We start from the raw sequence: 15665 nt of genomic DNA, 5'->3' as shown, positions 1-15665 counted from the left end.
GGATCTCGCGGGCCTGGCCGTGGGGGACGGGCGCGCGTGCGCACTGTGCTGTCTTTTCCAGAGCCCGGCGCCGGCAGGGCTACCGCGATCAGGGGTGCCTATTTGATGCTCCTTTCCTTTTTTTCGCTTCGCTGGGACTAGAGGTCGCGGGCAGCACCCTCTACTTGGGCCGGCCGGCGAGCACTTGAGTGGCCTGGCGGGGAGCGGGCCGCGCGCTCCTGCAGGGCACGGTGGAACGGAGAAAGTAGGCGCGCGAAAGCCGCGGAAGGGGGCGGTGGAGGGGCGTGAGGCTGGGGCAAAGTGATGAGTGAATAAGAACTGGGGCGGGGAGGTGCGGATGCTTGAGGTGAGTGGCAGGGAGCTGAGAGGCTGGAAGGGAAGACGGACGTAGAGTGCGTCCTCTCCCGGGCTCACCCTTTGTACAGGAAGCGCGGTAGGAAAGGATGCAAAGTCGCGTGTGACCCATCTGATCTCATCCCTTTCCCGTGCCAGGGTACACAGCATGGCAGAAAACCGAGAGCTCCGCGGGGCCGTCGAGGCTGAGCTGGACCCGGTGGAGTACACCCTTAGGAAACGGCTTCCCCACCGCCTGCCCCGGAGGCCCAATGACATTTATGTCAACATGAAGACTGACTTTAAGGCTCAACTGGCCCGATGCCAGAAGCTGCTAGACGGAGGCGCGCGGGGTCAGAACGCATGCACTGAGATCTACATTCATGGCTTGGGCCTGGCCATCAACCGTGCCATCAACATTGCCCTGCAGCTGCAGGCAGGCAGCTTCGGGTCCTTGCAGGTGGCTGCCAATACCTCCACTGTGGAGCTTGTTGATGAGCTGGAACCAGAGACTGATACACGGGAGCCATTGACCCGAATCCGCAACAACTCAGCTATCCACATCCGAGTCTTCAGGGTCACTCCCAAGTAATTGAAATGAAGCTGGTCCGCTTATCCCCTCTCCCCACTCATCTAGGCACAGATGTGGCTCTCCTCATGCTGAGTACTGTCATGGACCTCCCATCACAGCCATGTTAAGGAAAGGCTACTCCCTCACAGCCCAAAGGACTGTGCACTGAGGGAGGGGGCAGTTGTCTCTAGTTAGGCCCAAACAGTGCGTCTTCCTGAGTCTGTGTGTTCTGTACTTGTCCTGTACAATAAAAAGTGCCAAGTTGTGTTAGTTTCCTGCCACCCCACTGCCACTGCCTCTTGTCTGTGTAAATTCTGTATGTACCTAGAGCTGGAAATTTTACAGGTACCTAGGTACAGAAGGAGAACCCAAGTGTTCCTTCCTCCATAGAAAGCATAGATCATACTACGAACAGTGTGTAACATAAGACAGACTGTTTAGTACAGTGCAGAAACCCGACAATCCCAGTGTTTGCTTGAAAATTTTTCATCTCAGAGAGGCTGGGCAGATAAGGGTATACTCTCACGTGCTGAGATGCAGCCATGGCGCTCAGGATGCATCAGGCTCCTTGGTGATGGTCCCAGACATGGGAGAGGTGAGGGTTTAAGGATGAAGGAAGCAAACTAGGACTTCGTGGCCTCCCTTGTGTCAGGCTCTGTGGTGGGGACTGAGAAGGTGCTTCATGTAATTTCTGATCCTGCAGGACTCAGCTGGCTCCCAGGCAGCTGTGGTCCAGAGCCCTTCAGACTTTTTCTGATTGGGCTGCTCCAGTGGGAAAGGGAAGCCCCACCCTGAATAATTAATTACTGGCACACAGGTAATAAATAATTTTTTAAATATTTTTGAGAAGTCCTGGTTTTTCACACTTATCACACTTAGAGCCATCTAAAGCAATGTTTTATTTTGTGTTATTTTGAGATGGGGTCTAACTCTGTCACCCCGGCTAGAATGTAGTGGAGCCATCATTTGCTTGTTGCCCAGGCGAGTCTCAGACTCTTGTGGTCAAGTGATCCTCCTGCCTCAGCCTCCCAAGGTGCTGGGATTACGGGCATGAACCAGCACCACGCCTGCCTAAGGCAATGTTTATTGAAGTGAGTAGTGACCCACCCATCTGTGGGCCTTGAGATCAATTTACTGTGTCACAGCAATTATTTTAAAAAAGCATGTAGGCCAGGCAGGGCACAGTGGCTCACGCCTGTTATCTAGCACTCTGGGAGGCTGAGGCGGGAGGTGGGTGGATTGCTTGAGCTCAGGAGTTCGAGACCAGCCTGACCAAGAGTGAGACCCCTGTCTCTACCAAAAAGAAAAAAATTAAAACAAGTAACAAATAAAAAGTGCAACTTAAATTGTAATGTTTATTGAGGCTTTTTCAGTTAGATATGTGTGTATACACATGCATACTAGTTAGGACATAAATTATGTTTTTTATTGGCAGTCACAAGAGTTTGAAAGCCTCTGATGTAAGGGTTAGTAACAGGATTTTACTTTAGTTCTTGTGAAGGTAGTTTGGTTTGGAGGTCTGAAAATCAGGCTCCTGATTTCTCAGATCACTTCCTCTGGCTTGTCTGTATGAAATGGCACCTACCTTCAAGGAACTCACCACCTAATTGGGAAGGTGGACAAACATAAGTGTTTGTGAACGAGTAAGATGCGTTATGTAAGAAGAGTGGGGTGCAATGGAAATGTGGAGATGGAAAGGGCTAACTTCCTGGTGGGGTCCAAAATAGTTTCCCCTTTGACCTGGGTGTTGAAGGGTGAATAAGAGTTTTCCAGGCAGAAAAGGGGAGAGGGTATATTTGGCAGAGAGATCAAAGGGGGTTCATGAATAGCTAGGGTGTGTTCTGAGACTGGAGGGACTCCAGGTGGCCAGAAAACAGGAGGCACGGGGGAGACAAGGCCGCTGACATTTCTATTGGGCCACACTCCCCCCATCAGCCTTGACTGCAAAGCTCCCTTGTCTGGGAGCCCCTGAGTAGTGGAGTGGAGAGCCTGCAGGCAGCTGGATGGAACTGTGTCTCCTTGCACGTATGTGCTCTTGTCTCTGCGTCCCTGGCCTTGGCCCAGCTGAGGTGGTGGCAGGCAGCCCTTTTGCGTTTGGTTTGTTTTGGCAGCTCCCTCTTCCAGCCTAGTTGTTGTTTCTACTCCATGTTTTCTCACTGCTTGCCAGTGGGGCTTCCCTCAGTGGCAGTTCTGCAGAAACAGACCCTAGACGTTATCACTGAAAGGAGCAAGGATCTAGGGGCTCACTGTTTAGTGTGTGGGGGCAGGTAGGAGGTGTGAGCAAGGCTCCTGTATCTATTGGAGTCCGTGCATGGTGGGTGGGTGGGGCAGGGAACCCCAAATCCAGTACTCTCTGTAGGGAGGCTCCCACCTCTGTTCCCCTCCCTTTACTGGCCCTCCGAAGTGACTTCCATCAAAGCTTTGGAAAATGGGAGAGGGTTGGGGACAGAAGGCGTGTCCAAATGCAGTGCCCCTCCCTCCTTTTTGCTCAACAGTTGCAGAGCCCACATGAATGGGAAATGACCTCTAACTTCAGAACAGATCCCCAGAGGCCAGAATGCAAATGCTTGTCTTGGAGAAGAGTGTAGACATGGCTTATCATCCATAGCATTTATTGAGCCTCCACTAGTTGTCAGGATCTGTGTTAGGCACCCTGCCTGCCAGGAGAGGTATAAACTGTGGGTCCTGTAAAGCCGAATGGGGAGCAAATAGGTTTAAAAAGACAAGTAATTTGTGTAGTGTTTGCAATCGTCCTAGCAATAGTAAGAGCTTAATAAATAGTAAGGGCTACTACTTTTTCTTTGAGACAGGGTCTCACTCTGTCATCCAGGCTAGCATACAGTGGCATCATCCTAGCTCACAGCAACCTCAAACTGCTGGGCTCCAGTGATCCTCCTGCCTCAGCCTCCTGAGTAGCTGGGACTACAGGTGCATGCCTTCACACCCGGCTAATTTTTCTATTTTTTTTTTTTTTAAGCAGAGTCCCGTTCTGTCACCCTGGCTAGAGTGCCGTGGCGTCAGCCTAGCTCACAGCAACCTCCAGCTTCTGGGCTTAAGCAATCCTTCTGCCTCAGCCTCCCGAGTAGCTGGGACTACAGGCATGTGCCACCATGCCCGGCTAATTTTTTCTATATATTTTAGTTGTCCAGCTAATTTCTTTTTATTTTTCAGTAGAGATGGGGTCTCGCTCTTGCTCAGGCTGGTTTCGAACTCCTGGCCTCAAGAGATCCTCTTGCCTTGGGTCACAGATGTGAGTCACCACATCTGGCCTCGGGCTACTATTATTTAGTGTGAAGCCATTTTGCTAAGAAATGGTTTTAAGACTTCGTAATAGGAATGGGGAGAAGGGAAGGAATGTGATTTTGTGTATGTTTAACTCATTAGTCCAGGTTATTCTGCCAGGCTTTTAACTGTGGCTCTCCTAGCAGGGAAAAGGATGGACTCTCAGGACACATTAAGTGGTTCAGATGAGCTGAGGACTCTCCTAGGAAGGCCCAGCACTTTGTCCCAGGTGAGGTCTTGGTGCTCAGTCAGGAGTCGGGGGAAGAATGGTGTGTTCCACAAACCCTCGAACCTCTCAAGAGGTTGGACAAGCATGTGTCAGATATCACTCCTTAGGGAACAGGTGTCCAACTGCACAGAGAGTTGGGATGAGGCAAAGGTCACCCCACCAAGAAAGACGTCTGTGAAAATGTCCACTTAAGGCCCCATTTCCCTAATGGCATTAGGGGTGCTTTGTAATTTATGTGTTTGGGTTCAGCTCTTTTTTCTAGTTTTTCAGTGATCGCGTTATTGTTTTTGTGATAAGAAAAAGTTAATTTTTCACAAAGCCTGTTCCTGATTGATCCTTTGTTCTCTAGATGCAGTGATTAGGGAGTTAGTTAGAAAACTGATGCGACAACCTCAAGAAGTGATTTTATTGCCTAATCCAATAACAAATATCTGATGAATGGGTGAGTAGATACATGAATGGGTACGCATGGGGAACAGCTTGCTGTGTCCTCCTTAACAAGCGTCTGCTCCCTTGAGAAACACCAAATGTCTTGTCGCTGAAAGTATGCTAGCAGGACCTCCTGGATCCCTTCCAACTCAGAGTCTATGACTCTTGTTTGCTGCAAGAAAAATAACCTTTCTTTCAGAACTAAAGTTGTTTGCTGTCTCATGAGCTATTTAAGACATGAGCCAAAGGGCTCACTTACCTACAGATCGGGGGATGCCTACGGGATCAAGCAGCAAATTCTTATAATTTGTTAGTTCTCAGTGAACCATGAACAATTTGTGAACATATTTGCTAAATTTGGATGTTGATGCATATGTCTCAGGCTGCTATAAACTTCCCTTGGCCTATACTCCTCTAGGTAGGAATAGCCTAGAGGGCTGCCCAGTAGAAGGATTGCATGCAAAATCCTTCAAAAGTCACTGAGTCCCATCCAGTGTCAACAAAACGAAACTTTTGCATTCACAACTGCACACCTGCAAAGGCCTTACATGGGAAAGAAAAATGCTTCTCATTTATGTTGCCAATAGGTTTTTTTTTTTTTTCAAGTTAGGATTTTCTGATTTTATTTTTGCTTGGACAGGGGAAAGCTACTCTGATTAATTTATCAGTTCTGTTTTCTTCTGATATAGGATAAAGCTTAGGAATACTCAGTGAGGCCAGGTGTGATGGCTCACACCCGTAATCTCAGCATTTTGGGAGGTGGGAAGATAGCTTGAAGACAGAAGTTTGAGACCAACCTGGGCAACATAGCAAGACCCCATCTCTACAAAAAAAAAGAAGGAATACTCAGTGATACTTGCTGGCTAGAGATGCTAGGATGTGGTCTGATACTTTTCACAGAAATCTGACCGGGGGAAGTGGTTCTGGAGCTTGAGGTGGATGTCTTTGGTGTTCTGGGAACGCTCCTTCAAGGACTCAAGACTTTGGAGAATTCAAGAGATAAGCAACTAAGGAGGGTGGCCCTATCTAAGGTCAGGCCAAGGTCACTGGGGCTTCTTCTGGCCTCCCTAGGAAGAGACCCACATTGATGGGGCAAGAAATCGCTGATGGGCCCGCAGATCTGAATGAACCAATCAAGTTTAAGTCTGGCTTGATGCTTGCCTCTTCCCCACATCCAACTCCTGCCGCGATGCCATTTCACTCAGCTGTGTTCAGGTGCAGTCTCTCCTAAGTGCAGTCAATACAGACACCCACAGACACCTATGTCCACCCCACTGTTTTGATGACCCTTTTCCAGTGAGTTGCACGGTAGGGGCAGCCACAATACCAGAGATACAGTGCTGTGGATCTGTCCTGGCTCTCAAGAGGAAACAGTGGAGGATGCTGGAGGAAGGCTGAGGTCTCCAGGTCTGCAGAGAAAACACAAATAGAAGAGATAATCGAGAATAGCATAATAATGGCCAACATTTATTGATTACCGTGTGCCAGGCGTTATATTAGTATAATCCCACCACAACCCCAGGAAGAAATTACTGACGTTTTCAGCATCCTCATTCTGCAGAAAAAAGTCCAAGTCCATGTCCAAGTCAGATACCTGGCAAGTCAGTGGCAGAACTCAGGCCATCAATCCAAGCACTCTAGTAACACCAGACAACCTTTTGAGGCCACTGGGCCACAGAGGTGTTGGCTGAGAACAGAAACCTGGATGTCTGGTTCTGTCAACTCCTTTATGACCAGGAAAGCAGCCTTTGCCTCAATTTCTCCAAGCTGACCTTGGCAAAGGACTTTCCTTTAGTTCTCCAGCATTCTTGCTTCCTTCCTAGTTCCCCAAGGGCCAGGAAGTTCCCCCTACAAAGGCCCCCGGCCACCTCACTTCCCAGCACAGAAGGTCCTCTGGGCCGCTGGCTGAACTCCCGAGCCGAGCCAAGAAGCCACTGCTTGGAAAGGAGCAGGACGAAAGGCCCAGAGCCCCCCCACCCCCGGCCCGCCTCCAGGCAGCTGGGGCTCCGTGCTGCCTGGGGGTCTGGGACAGCTCAGGGGGGCTGTAAATTTTCTTCTCCTTGGATTTCCAATCTCCATTGGCTGCCAGGAGGAATCTGTGGAACAGAGCCTGTCTCCACCCCCGCCATCCTGTCATCACAGCTCCTTTTCATACCCTGCTTCAGTGGCCTGTTCAGGGAGCAGATGGAGGCCTCGAGGGCCCCAGGGTCCCAGGGACCTGGGTGGGCCCGCTGTGGCTCTCTCCCATCTCCAGGCCTCCTGTTCTCTGGCCGAGGAGCCTGGAGTGGAGGGACCACATAACGCAATCCGCACGTGGGCGATGCCCACACAGGCAACGTGCTGGGTGCTTGGTGGGCACAAAGGTGTATGAGGTATGAGACCTTCCACACATGGTCCTTTGCTCTGTTTTCTGAGTACAAGGGCACTGGAGCTGCATGACTCCAGAGAGTTCCATTCCCACATTCCCATCAGAATCTTTTTTGGGGGGGGGGACAGAGTCTCGCTTTGTTGCCCGGGCTAGAGTGAGTGCCATGGCGTCCGCCTAGCTCACAGCAACCTCAAACTCCTGGGATTAAGCGATCCTCCTGCCTCAACCTCCCAAGCAGCTGGGACTATAGGCATGTGCCACCATGCCTGGCTAATTTTTTTCTCTATATATTTTTAGTTGGCCAGATAATTTCTTTCTATTTTTAGTAGAGACGAGGTCTCGCTCTTGCTCAGGCTGGTCTCGAACTCCTGAGCTCAAATGATCCACCCGCCTCGGCCTCCCAGAGTGCTAGGATTACAGGCATGAGCCACCGCGCCCGGCCTCAGAGTCTTTTTTAAATTATTTTTTGACAGAGTCTGTCTCTGTCTCCTGGGCCAGAGTACAGTGGCACCATCATAGCTCACTGCAACCTCAAACTCCTGGGCTCAAGTGATCCTCCTGCCTCAGCCTCCCAAGTAGCTGGGACTACAGGCACGTGCCACCACACCCGGCTAATTTTTTTTCTATTTTTTGTAGAGTTGGGGTCTTGCTCTTGCTCAGGCTCATCCCAAACTCCTGACATCAAGTGATCCTCCTGCCTCAGCCTCCCAAAGCCATCAGTCTTCATGTATGCCCCCTGGAGTTGTGCAGTGCTCAGGTTTGACAGCTGTCCCTGCTGGCCCTGCCAGTGAGTGGCCTAAATGACGGCAGTGCAGGAGAAGGGGACAATTTCCTGCTGGGGGATCAGGGAAGTCTGCATGGAGGAGGTAATGCTTGGGTTTGGGCTCTGAAGAAAAGGAGGAGACAGTGTGGGAGGGTGGTCCAGGTGGAAGGCATGGGGTGAGCAAAGTTGGGGAAGCCGCAAACCATCTCACTGTGCTCCTGTGATGGAGGGAATGGGAGAGAACACAGTGGGAGAACAGGCTGGAAAGTGAGGGCCACAGTTCTGAGGCAATGGGGAACCACTGCAGGCCCAGAGGAGTGACACGAACGAGGCTACTCACCAGAAAGTTAATCAAGTGGCAGGGCTAGGGGTCAACTGGAGGGGTCAGTGAGGGGGCTGTGCCACAGTCCTGGGCCTGGCTCACACCGTGCCAGAGAAATACCAGCAAGAATATGGAGGGGAACTGGTGGGGGGGAGGGATGGTGGGCATCGAAGGGAGGGCCCCAGGTAGTGTCCTGTTTTCTTCCTGTCCTTACAGACAGATGAATGGATCCTACTGGCGGGATCCAAGAGCATCTGGGCTGAAGCCAAACCCCAAACCGGCTTCTGACCCGTCAGCAGGATTACTATGGCTCTGGACGAGGCCCGTAGTAGACCAAGATCCTGCCACCTATCTTCCCTCCCACGCTGCAATCAGAGCTTTCTCTCCAAAAGCCCCAGGGGACAAGGCAGCCACTGCCTGTCCCTGCAGGCTCCAGCATCCAGAGGCTGGTGCTCCTGGCCCATGTCCCTCCCCTCTGGCAGGCAGGGGCCTAAGGACCTCTGCTGAGCTATGTGAGGCTGGGAGGGGCAGGTCCCATAGCCCAAAAGGCTCCTCCTTCTCCTCTGGCTGTGTCCACCCCACCCCGCCATCTGTCCCTGGCCCCCTCTCCATGGTTAGGTCAGGGCAGTGACACAGGAGTCAGGGGCCCGGGAGAGCAGAGCCTGGGGAGGAGGGTGGGTCGGGACAGAATGCACGTGCAGACATGTGTGGACGTGAGTGTGCGTGTTCATGTCCCACAGCTGGGTTCTGGGAAGGAAGTAGACCCAGGCTCTGAGCTGGGAGCCCCAGTGGCAGGTTTGGGGAGGGCCGGGAGCAGGCTCAAGGTGGGCAGGATCCCAGGGACCCAGGCCCCTGTCACTTCCAGGCAGAAGCACACCCGCCTGTCTCCCACCCTGCACCCTTCCATTTCTCCAGACCCCTCTTTGATCATGCTCTCCCCACCCCCTCCTCTCTCCCTCCCTCACCTATATCAGCCCAGAGTCTCCAACTCCCTTACCTAAAACCGCAGCTGCTGGGCCCCCTTCCACCTTTTCTCCTTAGTCCTTGCAGCCATGAGATTCTCTACCTTTGTGTTCATTGTGGCCTCCCCACTAGACTGTCAGCTCCCCCAGGGCAGGCATTCTTATCTGTGGCATATGCTGCTCTATCCCTAGGTCCCTGGCCAAGAATGGGCATTCCCTAAGTATCTCTTGAATGAATGAGTGAAGGTTTCCCACTCTTTCCAGACAAAATCCAGATTCTTCAGAGTGGCATTCAAGGCCCTTCCCAACCTGACGCCTCCCCAACCAGCACTCTGGCCTCATCTCCCACCTCTCCCTTCTCCACTGCCCCACCCCATCCTCCTCCACCCACCTCACATCTCTTCCCATTGACAACCCCCACCCCCTCCAGCCCTGGTCAAGGCTGAGCTCATTGCCACCTCCTCCACCAAATCCTCCTTGATTTCCCCCAGCTAGAAGTGAGCTCTCCCTCTTCCAAGCTCTTACAGCTCAGATCTGCACACTCCAGTTCTTAACATACTGCCCGGGGTACCTATCTTATCTCTGCTCTACTCTTGCACAAAAGAGGCAGTGAATACACAAATAAAATATCTCTAACATCTCCAGGAGTGGTGGCACGTGCCTGTAGTCCCAGCTACTCAGGATGCTGATGCGGGAGGATCACTTGAGCCCAGGAGTTCTGGGCTGTAGTACTCTATGCCTGTCAGGTGTCCACACTAAATGTGGCATCAGTATGGTGACCTCTCAGGGGCAGGGAACTAGCGGGTTGCCTAAGGAGGGGTGGACTAGCCCAGGTCAGAAACAGAGCGAGCTAAAATTCCTGTGCTGAGCAGTAGTGGGATTGTGCCTGTAGACAGCCACTGAACTTCAGCCTGCGCAACATAACAAGACCCCATCTCTAAATTAATTAATAATAAATAAATATTTCTAATATTATGAGACTAAGTAGGCAGTGTGTGTAGGACTTTCCTGTCTTTCATGAAACCTGAGTGAAGCGAGGCTGGTACTTTCATCACACCCATTGGACAGGTGAGGGCACCCAAGCCACTTTCTAAGGTTTGCGAGGCCAGCTAGCCTTGGACTCCTGCTCTGGGGAGCTTGCCCCTCCGCCTCAGGGCTCCTAGAAGCCACAAAAGCTTAGCTGTAAGTCCCAACTCCCATCACTCTTGGCGTTAGCTCTATTTCAGGGTTCTTAAGAATTTTGCCACACAGGTTAACCTATACTACAGGTCAAGAAAACCCAGATGTCAAAGTGCATGTGTGTCCCGCACAGTGGGACGTGTGCTTTGTGCCCTAAAAGGTAAGTTTCTGAATTTTCAGGGTCCTAGAAAGTGAGGAGTAGAGAAAAAAGAACCTCAAATTTCTTGTTCCCTTTGTCCCCGTGCCCAACACAAACAACACTGGTTTCTAGAACACGTTCTGGGATTGTGAGAAGGCAGGCAACCAACCAACAGAGTTGCTCCAGCCAGCAGCTTCCGGCTTCCAGACCCAGCTATTTCGCGGGAACCCAGGGCCCAGGCACCTCTGAGCCCCTGCCCAAGACCGGACATCCCCAGGAGAGGTGTCGGGTCCCCAGCCTTTCCCCGACGGTGCTCCTCTCCCGGCGCCGCCGGCAGTCCGCCCGTCCCGCGGGTGCGCACCCGGCTTCGCTCCCCTCCCAGAGCCCCGGGGGCCGGGACAGCCCGGTGCCCCGCGAGCGCCCGCAGCAGCCCTTCTCCCGCCCTGGCGAGCCCCCGACCCAGGCGTCCTGCCCCCTACTCTGACCCCGGGTGGCCCCTACCCCCGGCGACCCCTCACGCACACAGTCTCACCCCCACCCCCACCCGCGCACGCACACATGCTGATAACAGCCCCGACCCCCGGCTGCAGCCGCAGTCCCCGAGCCAACCCCGGCCGGTTGCTGCGCCGCGCCGGACTCCCGGACCCTGGCCAGGGCCACCGCGCCGGCTCTCCTCCGACCCCGGGCTCGGCGGCCACGACGTGCCCGCGCCCCCTGGACAGCGGCGCCCTCCTTCAGGCCGGCGCGGCTGTGCCCCGCCGAGCTTCCCGGGATGAGGGCTCCCGGCGTGGTCGCCGGCCGAGCCCCTGGTCGCTGAGAGGCCGGGCGAGGCGCGGAGATGGGGGTGCGCGGTGAGTACCCGCGGGCTGCGGAGCTCCCGCCGGCCCGGGCCCCTGTTTGAGGAGGGATTTAGCGCTGGGGCTATTGGCCGGGAGGTGACCGGGTTCAAGGACCCGCGACTTGCCAAGGACCCCGGAAGGGGGAGGGCGGTGGGGCAGTCTCCAGGTGCCGGCCGGGCTTGGGGAGTCCCTGTGGATGGCAAAAACCTGACCTGGAGACGGGGACAAGGTTTGGGGGTTCGGGGAGAAGAGGCGCCGCTCTGTGGGTGGGAAGCTGATAAGCTGATACCTGAGTCCTAGAGCAACAAGCGGGACCTGGAGAGGGGAAGCCTGTGTCACACCAGGGTTGAAGTTTGGTCGGAGAAGTGGACGCCGGTAGCTGGGGGTGGGGTGCGCACAGGCCGCGGGGTTGAATGAGGGCTGCGGCAGCTGAGCGCTGGCAAGGCTGGGGTCAGAAGGGACGAGCTGGGGGCAGAGGCGCAGGATGAGTGAACGTGTCACTACAAACCAAGCCCTTTCCTCCCCTCCTGGCCTCACACTCAGCGTGGCTCTCTTCTAGGATGTCCTGCCCGGCTGCTTCTGCCGTCCTTGCTGCTGCTTTCTCTGGGCCTCCCAGTGCTGGGTGCCCCCCAACGCCTCAGCCTCATCTGTGACGGCCGAGTGCTGGAGAGGTACATCCTGGAAGCCAAGGAGGCAGAGAATGTCACGGTGAGTCCTCCTCCCCAGCATTCTCCACTGAATTCACTTGCAGGGCTCCAGGGTTTCCCTCCAAGATCCAGGAACCGGGTTTGGGGTGGAGGTGGGAAGTTGGATCCTCCCAGGATGATACAGGTGCTAGCTCCCAAAGTATACCTGGAAGCTAGGTAAGGGGCGTCCTATGGCCGGTGGTCCAGGAACCAGAGCCCTGTGGGGAGGGGCCTGACTCCCCGCGTGCATTTCAGATGGGCTGTGCTGAAGGCTGCAACTTGAGCGAGAATATCACCGTCCCAGACACCAAAGTTAACTTCTATGCCTGGAAGAGGATGGAGGTGAGTTCATGTTTTCCTTCCTCTTGGGGAGTCTCATTTGGGTGGAAGGGAGAAAGACAGAGACAGAGAAGAAATGGAGCAGCAGAGATGAGGGCTGTATGGAATATGCTCATTCATTTGTTCGTTTATTCATTCAACAAACCTTACTGCCTACTTTCTGTTTGCTTAGCTTGGTTCCTGGGGCTGCTGATGGGGGGAGGGGACGGCCTGGGCCAGCTGACTCCATGTCTCCATTCCCTGCAGGTCGGGCAGCAGGCCGTAGAAGTCTGGCAGGGCCTGGCCCTGCTCTCAGAAGCCGTCCTGAGGGGCCAGGCCCTGTTGGCCAACTCCTCCCAGCCATCAGAGACCCTGCAGCTGCACCTGGACAGAGCCATCAGTGGCCTGCGCAGCCTCACCTCCCTGCTTCGGGCGCTGGGAGCCCAGGTGAGCCGCAGTGGACACTTCCTTGTGCCCTTTGTAAGACACAGAGAAGGGTCCTGTGAAGGAATACTGGGGCTCTCCTTACTTCCCCATTCTGTCCCTAATAATGCTTCTCTCTGGGGTCCCCAGCACTGCAGTAACTTCCTGTTCTCCCCTTGGCAGAAGGACGCCATCTCCCCTCCAGTCGCAGCCTCGGCTGCTCCACTCCGAACGTTCACTGTAGACACTTTGTGCAAACTTTTCCGAATCTACTCCAATTTCCTCCGGGGAAAGCTGAAGTTGTACACGGGGGAGGCCTGCAGGAGAGGGGACAGGTGACCGGGTGCCCCCTTCTGGTCACGTCCACCACCTCACTCACCACCACTGCCTGTGCCACGCCTTCTCCCACCACTCCCAACCCCCATGGAGGGGCCATCAGCTCAACGCCAGCCTGTCCCACGGACACTCCAGTGCCAGCAGTGACATCTCAGGGGCCAAAGGAACTGTTCAGGGCTCAACTCTGAGATCGAAGGATGTCATAGGGCCAGCCTGAGGCCCCAAAGCAGGAAGAATTCAGAGATCAGCTTTAAACTCAGGGACAGAACCACGCTGGGGAGACACCTAAACTCACTTGGTGCCCTGCAGGATGGGATGCCAGGACAGCTTTGGAGGCCAGTACCTCTTTTTGTACCTATCATCAGGGGCAGGAGGACAAATTGGAGAATTTAGGAGGCAAGCTGTAAATTCTCCAAGTCCCATGGGGACTGTCATGACAGCAGGGTCCCACTGGACAGTGGGGGCGGTGGGAGCCGTGAAGATGGGATGGGGGCTGACCTCTGGCTCTCATGGGTCCGAGTCTTGTGTATTTTTCAATCTCACTGGCAAGAACTGAAACCACCAATATGGCTCTTGGCTTTTCTGTTTTCCCTGGAGCCCCCCTCCTTCCCTGGCTCTGCCCCCATCCTGGCAGCAGAGCAGCAGGTCTGGAAAACCAGAAGGTGGCCGGGGGGGGGAGTTGGGCCCTACGTGCTGCCTCACACAGCCTTTATGACCTCCTGACCTGACCGGGCCTGAGGCCACAAGCTCTGCCCACACCGGTCAATAAGGCGGCCCCATTCAAGGCTGTTCCTCACTATGCAGCTGCCAGCCCTGCCCAGGACGAGCCTTTAGTGAGCCAAAGGTGCCATCAAGGAAGCAGAAGCCAGGAGGAGGGGCCCTTTTGGGGGCTGGTGGTAGCTGCCAACCCTGGCTACTGGACCCTTGTCATTTCTGGCCTCTACTTTGTGGTCCCTCCAGCCAGCTCAAGCCACATTCCCAGAATCAGCCTCCCACCTCAGTACACACACTGCCTCTAAGTCCAGCCATCCCTTTCCTTGCCTGGGGACTGTCACCATGAATGTCCACCCCCCACCAAAACTCACAGAAAGGATGGTAGACAGAGGTGCGGTAGGAGCCACTTTCACTTGCTCTGGAACAAATGCCACTCTTGGTGGTTCACTCATATGACCTCATTTTATTCATCACACAACCCCGTGAAAGAGTTACTGCTGTCATTCCCATTGCACAGAGGAAGAAGCAAAGTAACTTGCCCAAAGCCAAGAGCACAGGGATCCCCAATTCCCCCACCCACCACTTCCCTCCTCTGCTAATTCCTTCCACTTAATCCCTACCTGCTCCCTACTCCCCTGGGGTGGGGGATGCAAAACAAAGGAACTCCACCTCCACTCTTGGCTCCTACTTCTAATTTTACCCTTTACTCTGACAATGACTTCAGATTCCTTCTTGGAAATAATGTTTCACCTGGAAGGGACCAGCCAGGACAGCAAAAGATGTCACAAAACTGAGTTGGACAGGGTGTGGTGGCTCACGCCTATAATCCCAGCACTCTGGGGGGCTGAGGTGGGAGGATCACTTGAGGCCAGGAGTTCAAGACCAGCCTGAGCAAGAGCAAGACCCTGTCTCTACAAAAATAGAAAAAAAATTAGGCAGGTGTGGTGGCGTGCGCCTGTAGTCTTGGCTATTCAGGAGGCTGAGGTAGGCGAATTGCCTGAGCCCAGGAGTTTGAGGTTGCCGTGAGCTGTGATGATGCTGCTGCACTCCAGTCTGGGCCACAGAGCAAGACCTTGTCTCAAAAAAAAAAAAAAAAAAAAAAAAAAAAAAATTGTATCAGGACCCCAGTTCTGGCCATTATCCCACAGGTGGCACCCAGTCTTTCTGCTTGTATCATAAAACACAGAGAAGTCAGCCTATGCCCCTGCACGTATGCAAAAGTGAGAGAATGTTTTGCAATCTGTGGCGGGAAAAATTACTGGCAGGTTGGAGGGGTGGAAGGTATTTGCTAGCTGGGGATGGTGGTGAGGGGAGTGGAACTGCAGTGGGAGGAGTTCGCAAAGGGGAGGACCCAAAAGAGAATTTTCGCTCTGGCCAACCCTGCTCCTGGGCTATAGTGCCCTCTTCAGGTAGTATTAGGAACTGTCAGAGAAACACCAGAATCCTTAGGGCTCTGACTTCCTACTTTTCAATTCAAATTTGTATGTTGGTTTCCACAGATGACATCTCATTCTTGCCCTATAGTTGTACGTCAGTAAGGGAGGAATATTCCTTTTAAGCTGGTGAAATTGGCGCTAACAGACTAGTTCTTAAGCCCAAGGGATTCAGCTAACAAAGGACAGAGCTAGGGCCTGAACACGAGATTTAGGACTCATAACCCCAAAGCCTTGTCCACCTCTTAGCCTGATTTGTTGCCTAAGGCTCAGACATCCCATAATTGATTAATTGGCTCTTCTCTCCCCCCACCCCTCGACCCCAGGATGCAGGGCCAC

The 15665-nt window shown here is 53.7% G+C and overlaps 2 protein-coding genes across 3 annotated transcripts; both read left to right on the top strand.

The window, feature by feature from the left end:
- Positions 1–39: 39 nt before the first annotated feature.
- On the top strand, positions 40–1571 carry POP7 (POP7 homolog, ribonuclease P/MRP subunit). Of its 2 annotated transcripts, none has more exons than XM_069485971.1 (2): positions 40–244; positions 493–1571. In XM_069485971.1, the coding sequence occupies exon 2, from the start codon at positions 503–505 to the stop codon at positions 923–925; it is 423 nt and encodes a 140-aa protein (XP_069342072.1). In that variant the 5' UTR covers positions 40–244; positions 493–502; the 3' UTR covers positions 926–1571. The 2 variants fall into 2 exon arrangements, with proteins under 2 accessions (XP_069342072.1, XP_069342073.1); XM_069485972.1 differs by having other exon boundaries at positions 71–94.
- A 9844-nt stretch (positions 1572–11415) lies between these two features.
- EPO (erythropoietin) lies at positions 11416–13182 on the top strand. The gene is made up of 5 exons (XM_069486555.1): positions 11416–11428; positions 11976–12124; positions 12358–12444; positions 12688–12867; positions 13027–13182. Exons 1-5 carry the CDS (start codon positions 11416–11418, stop codon positions 13180–13182), a joined length of 585 nt encoding a protein of 194 aa, XP_069342656.1.
- The last annotated feature ends 2483 nt before the right edge of the window (positions 13183–15665 follow it).

Source organism: Eulemur rufifrons, chromosome 14 (assembly GCF_041146395.1).
Source record: "Eulemur rufifrons isolate Redbay chromosome 14, OSU_ERuf_1, whole genome shotgun sequence".
Taxonomy (NCBI): domain Eukaryota; kingdom Metazoa; phylum Chordata; class Mammalia; order Primates; family Lemuridae; genus Eulemur; species Eulemur rufifrons.
Note: the sequence above shows the minus strand (reverse complement) of the source record. Positions and strands in the feature narration are given on the sequence as shown.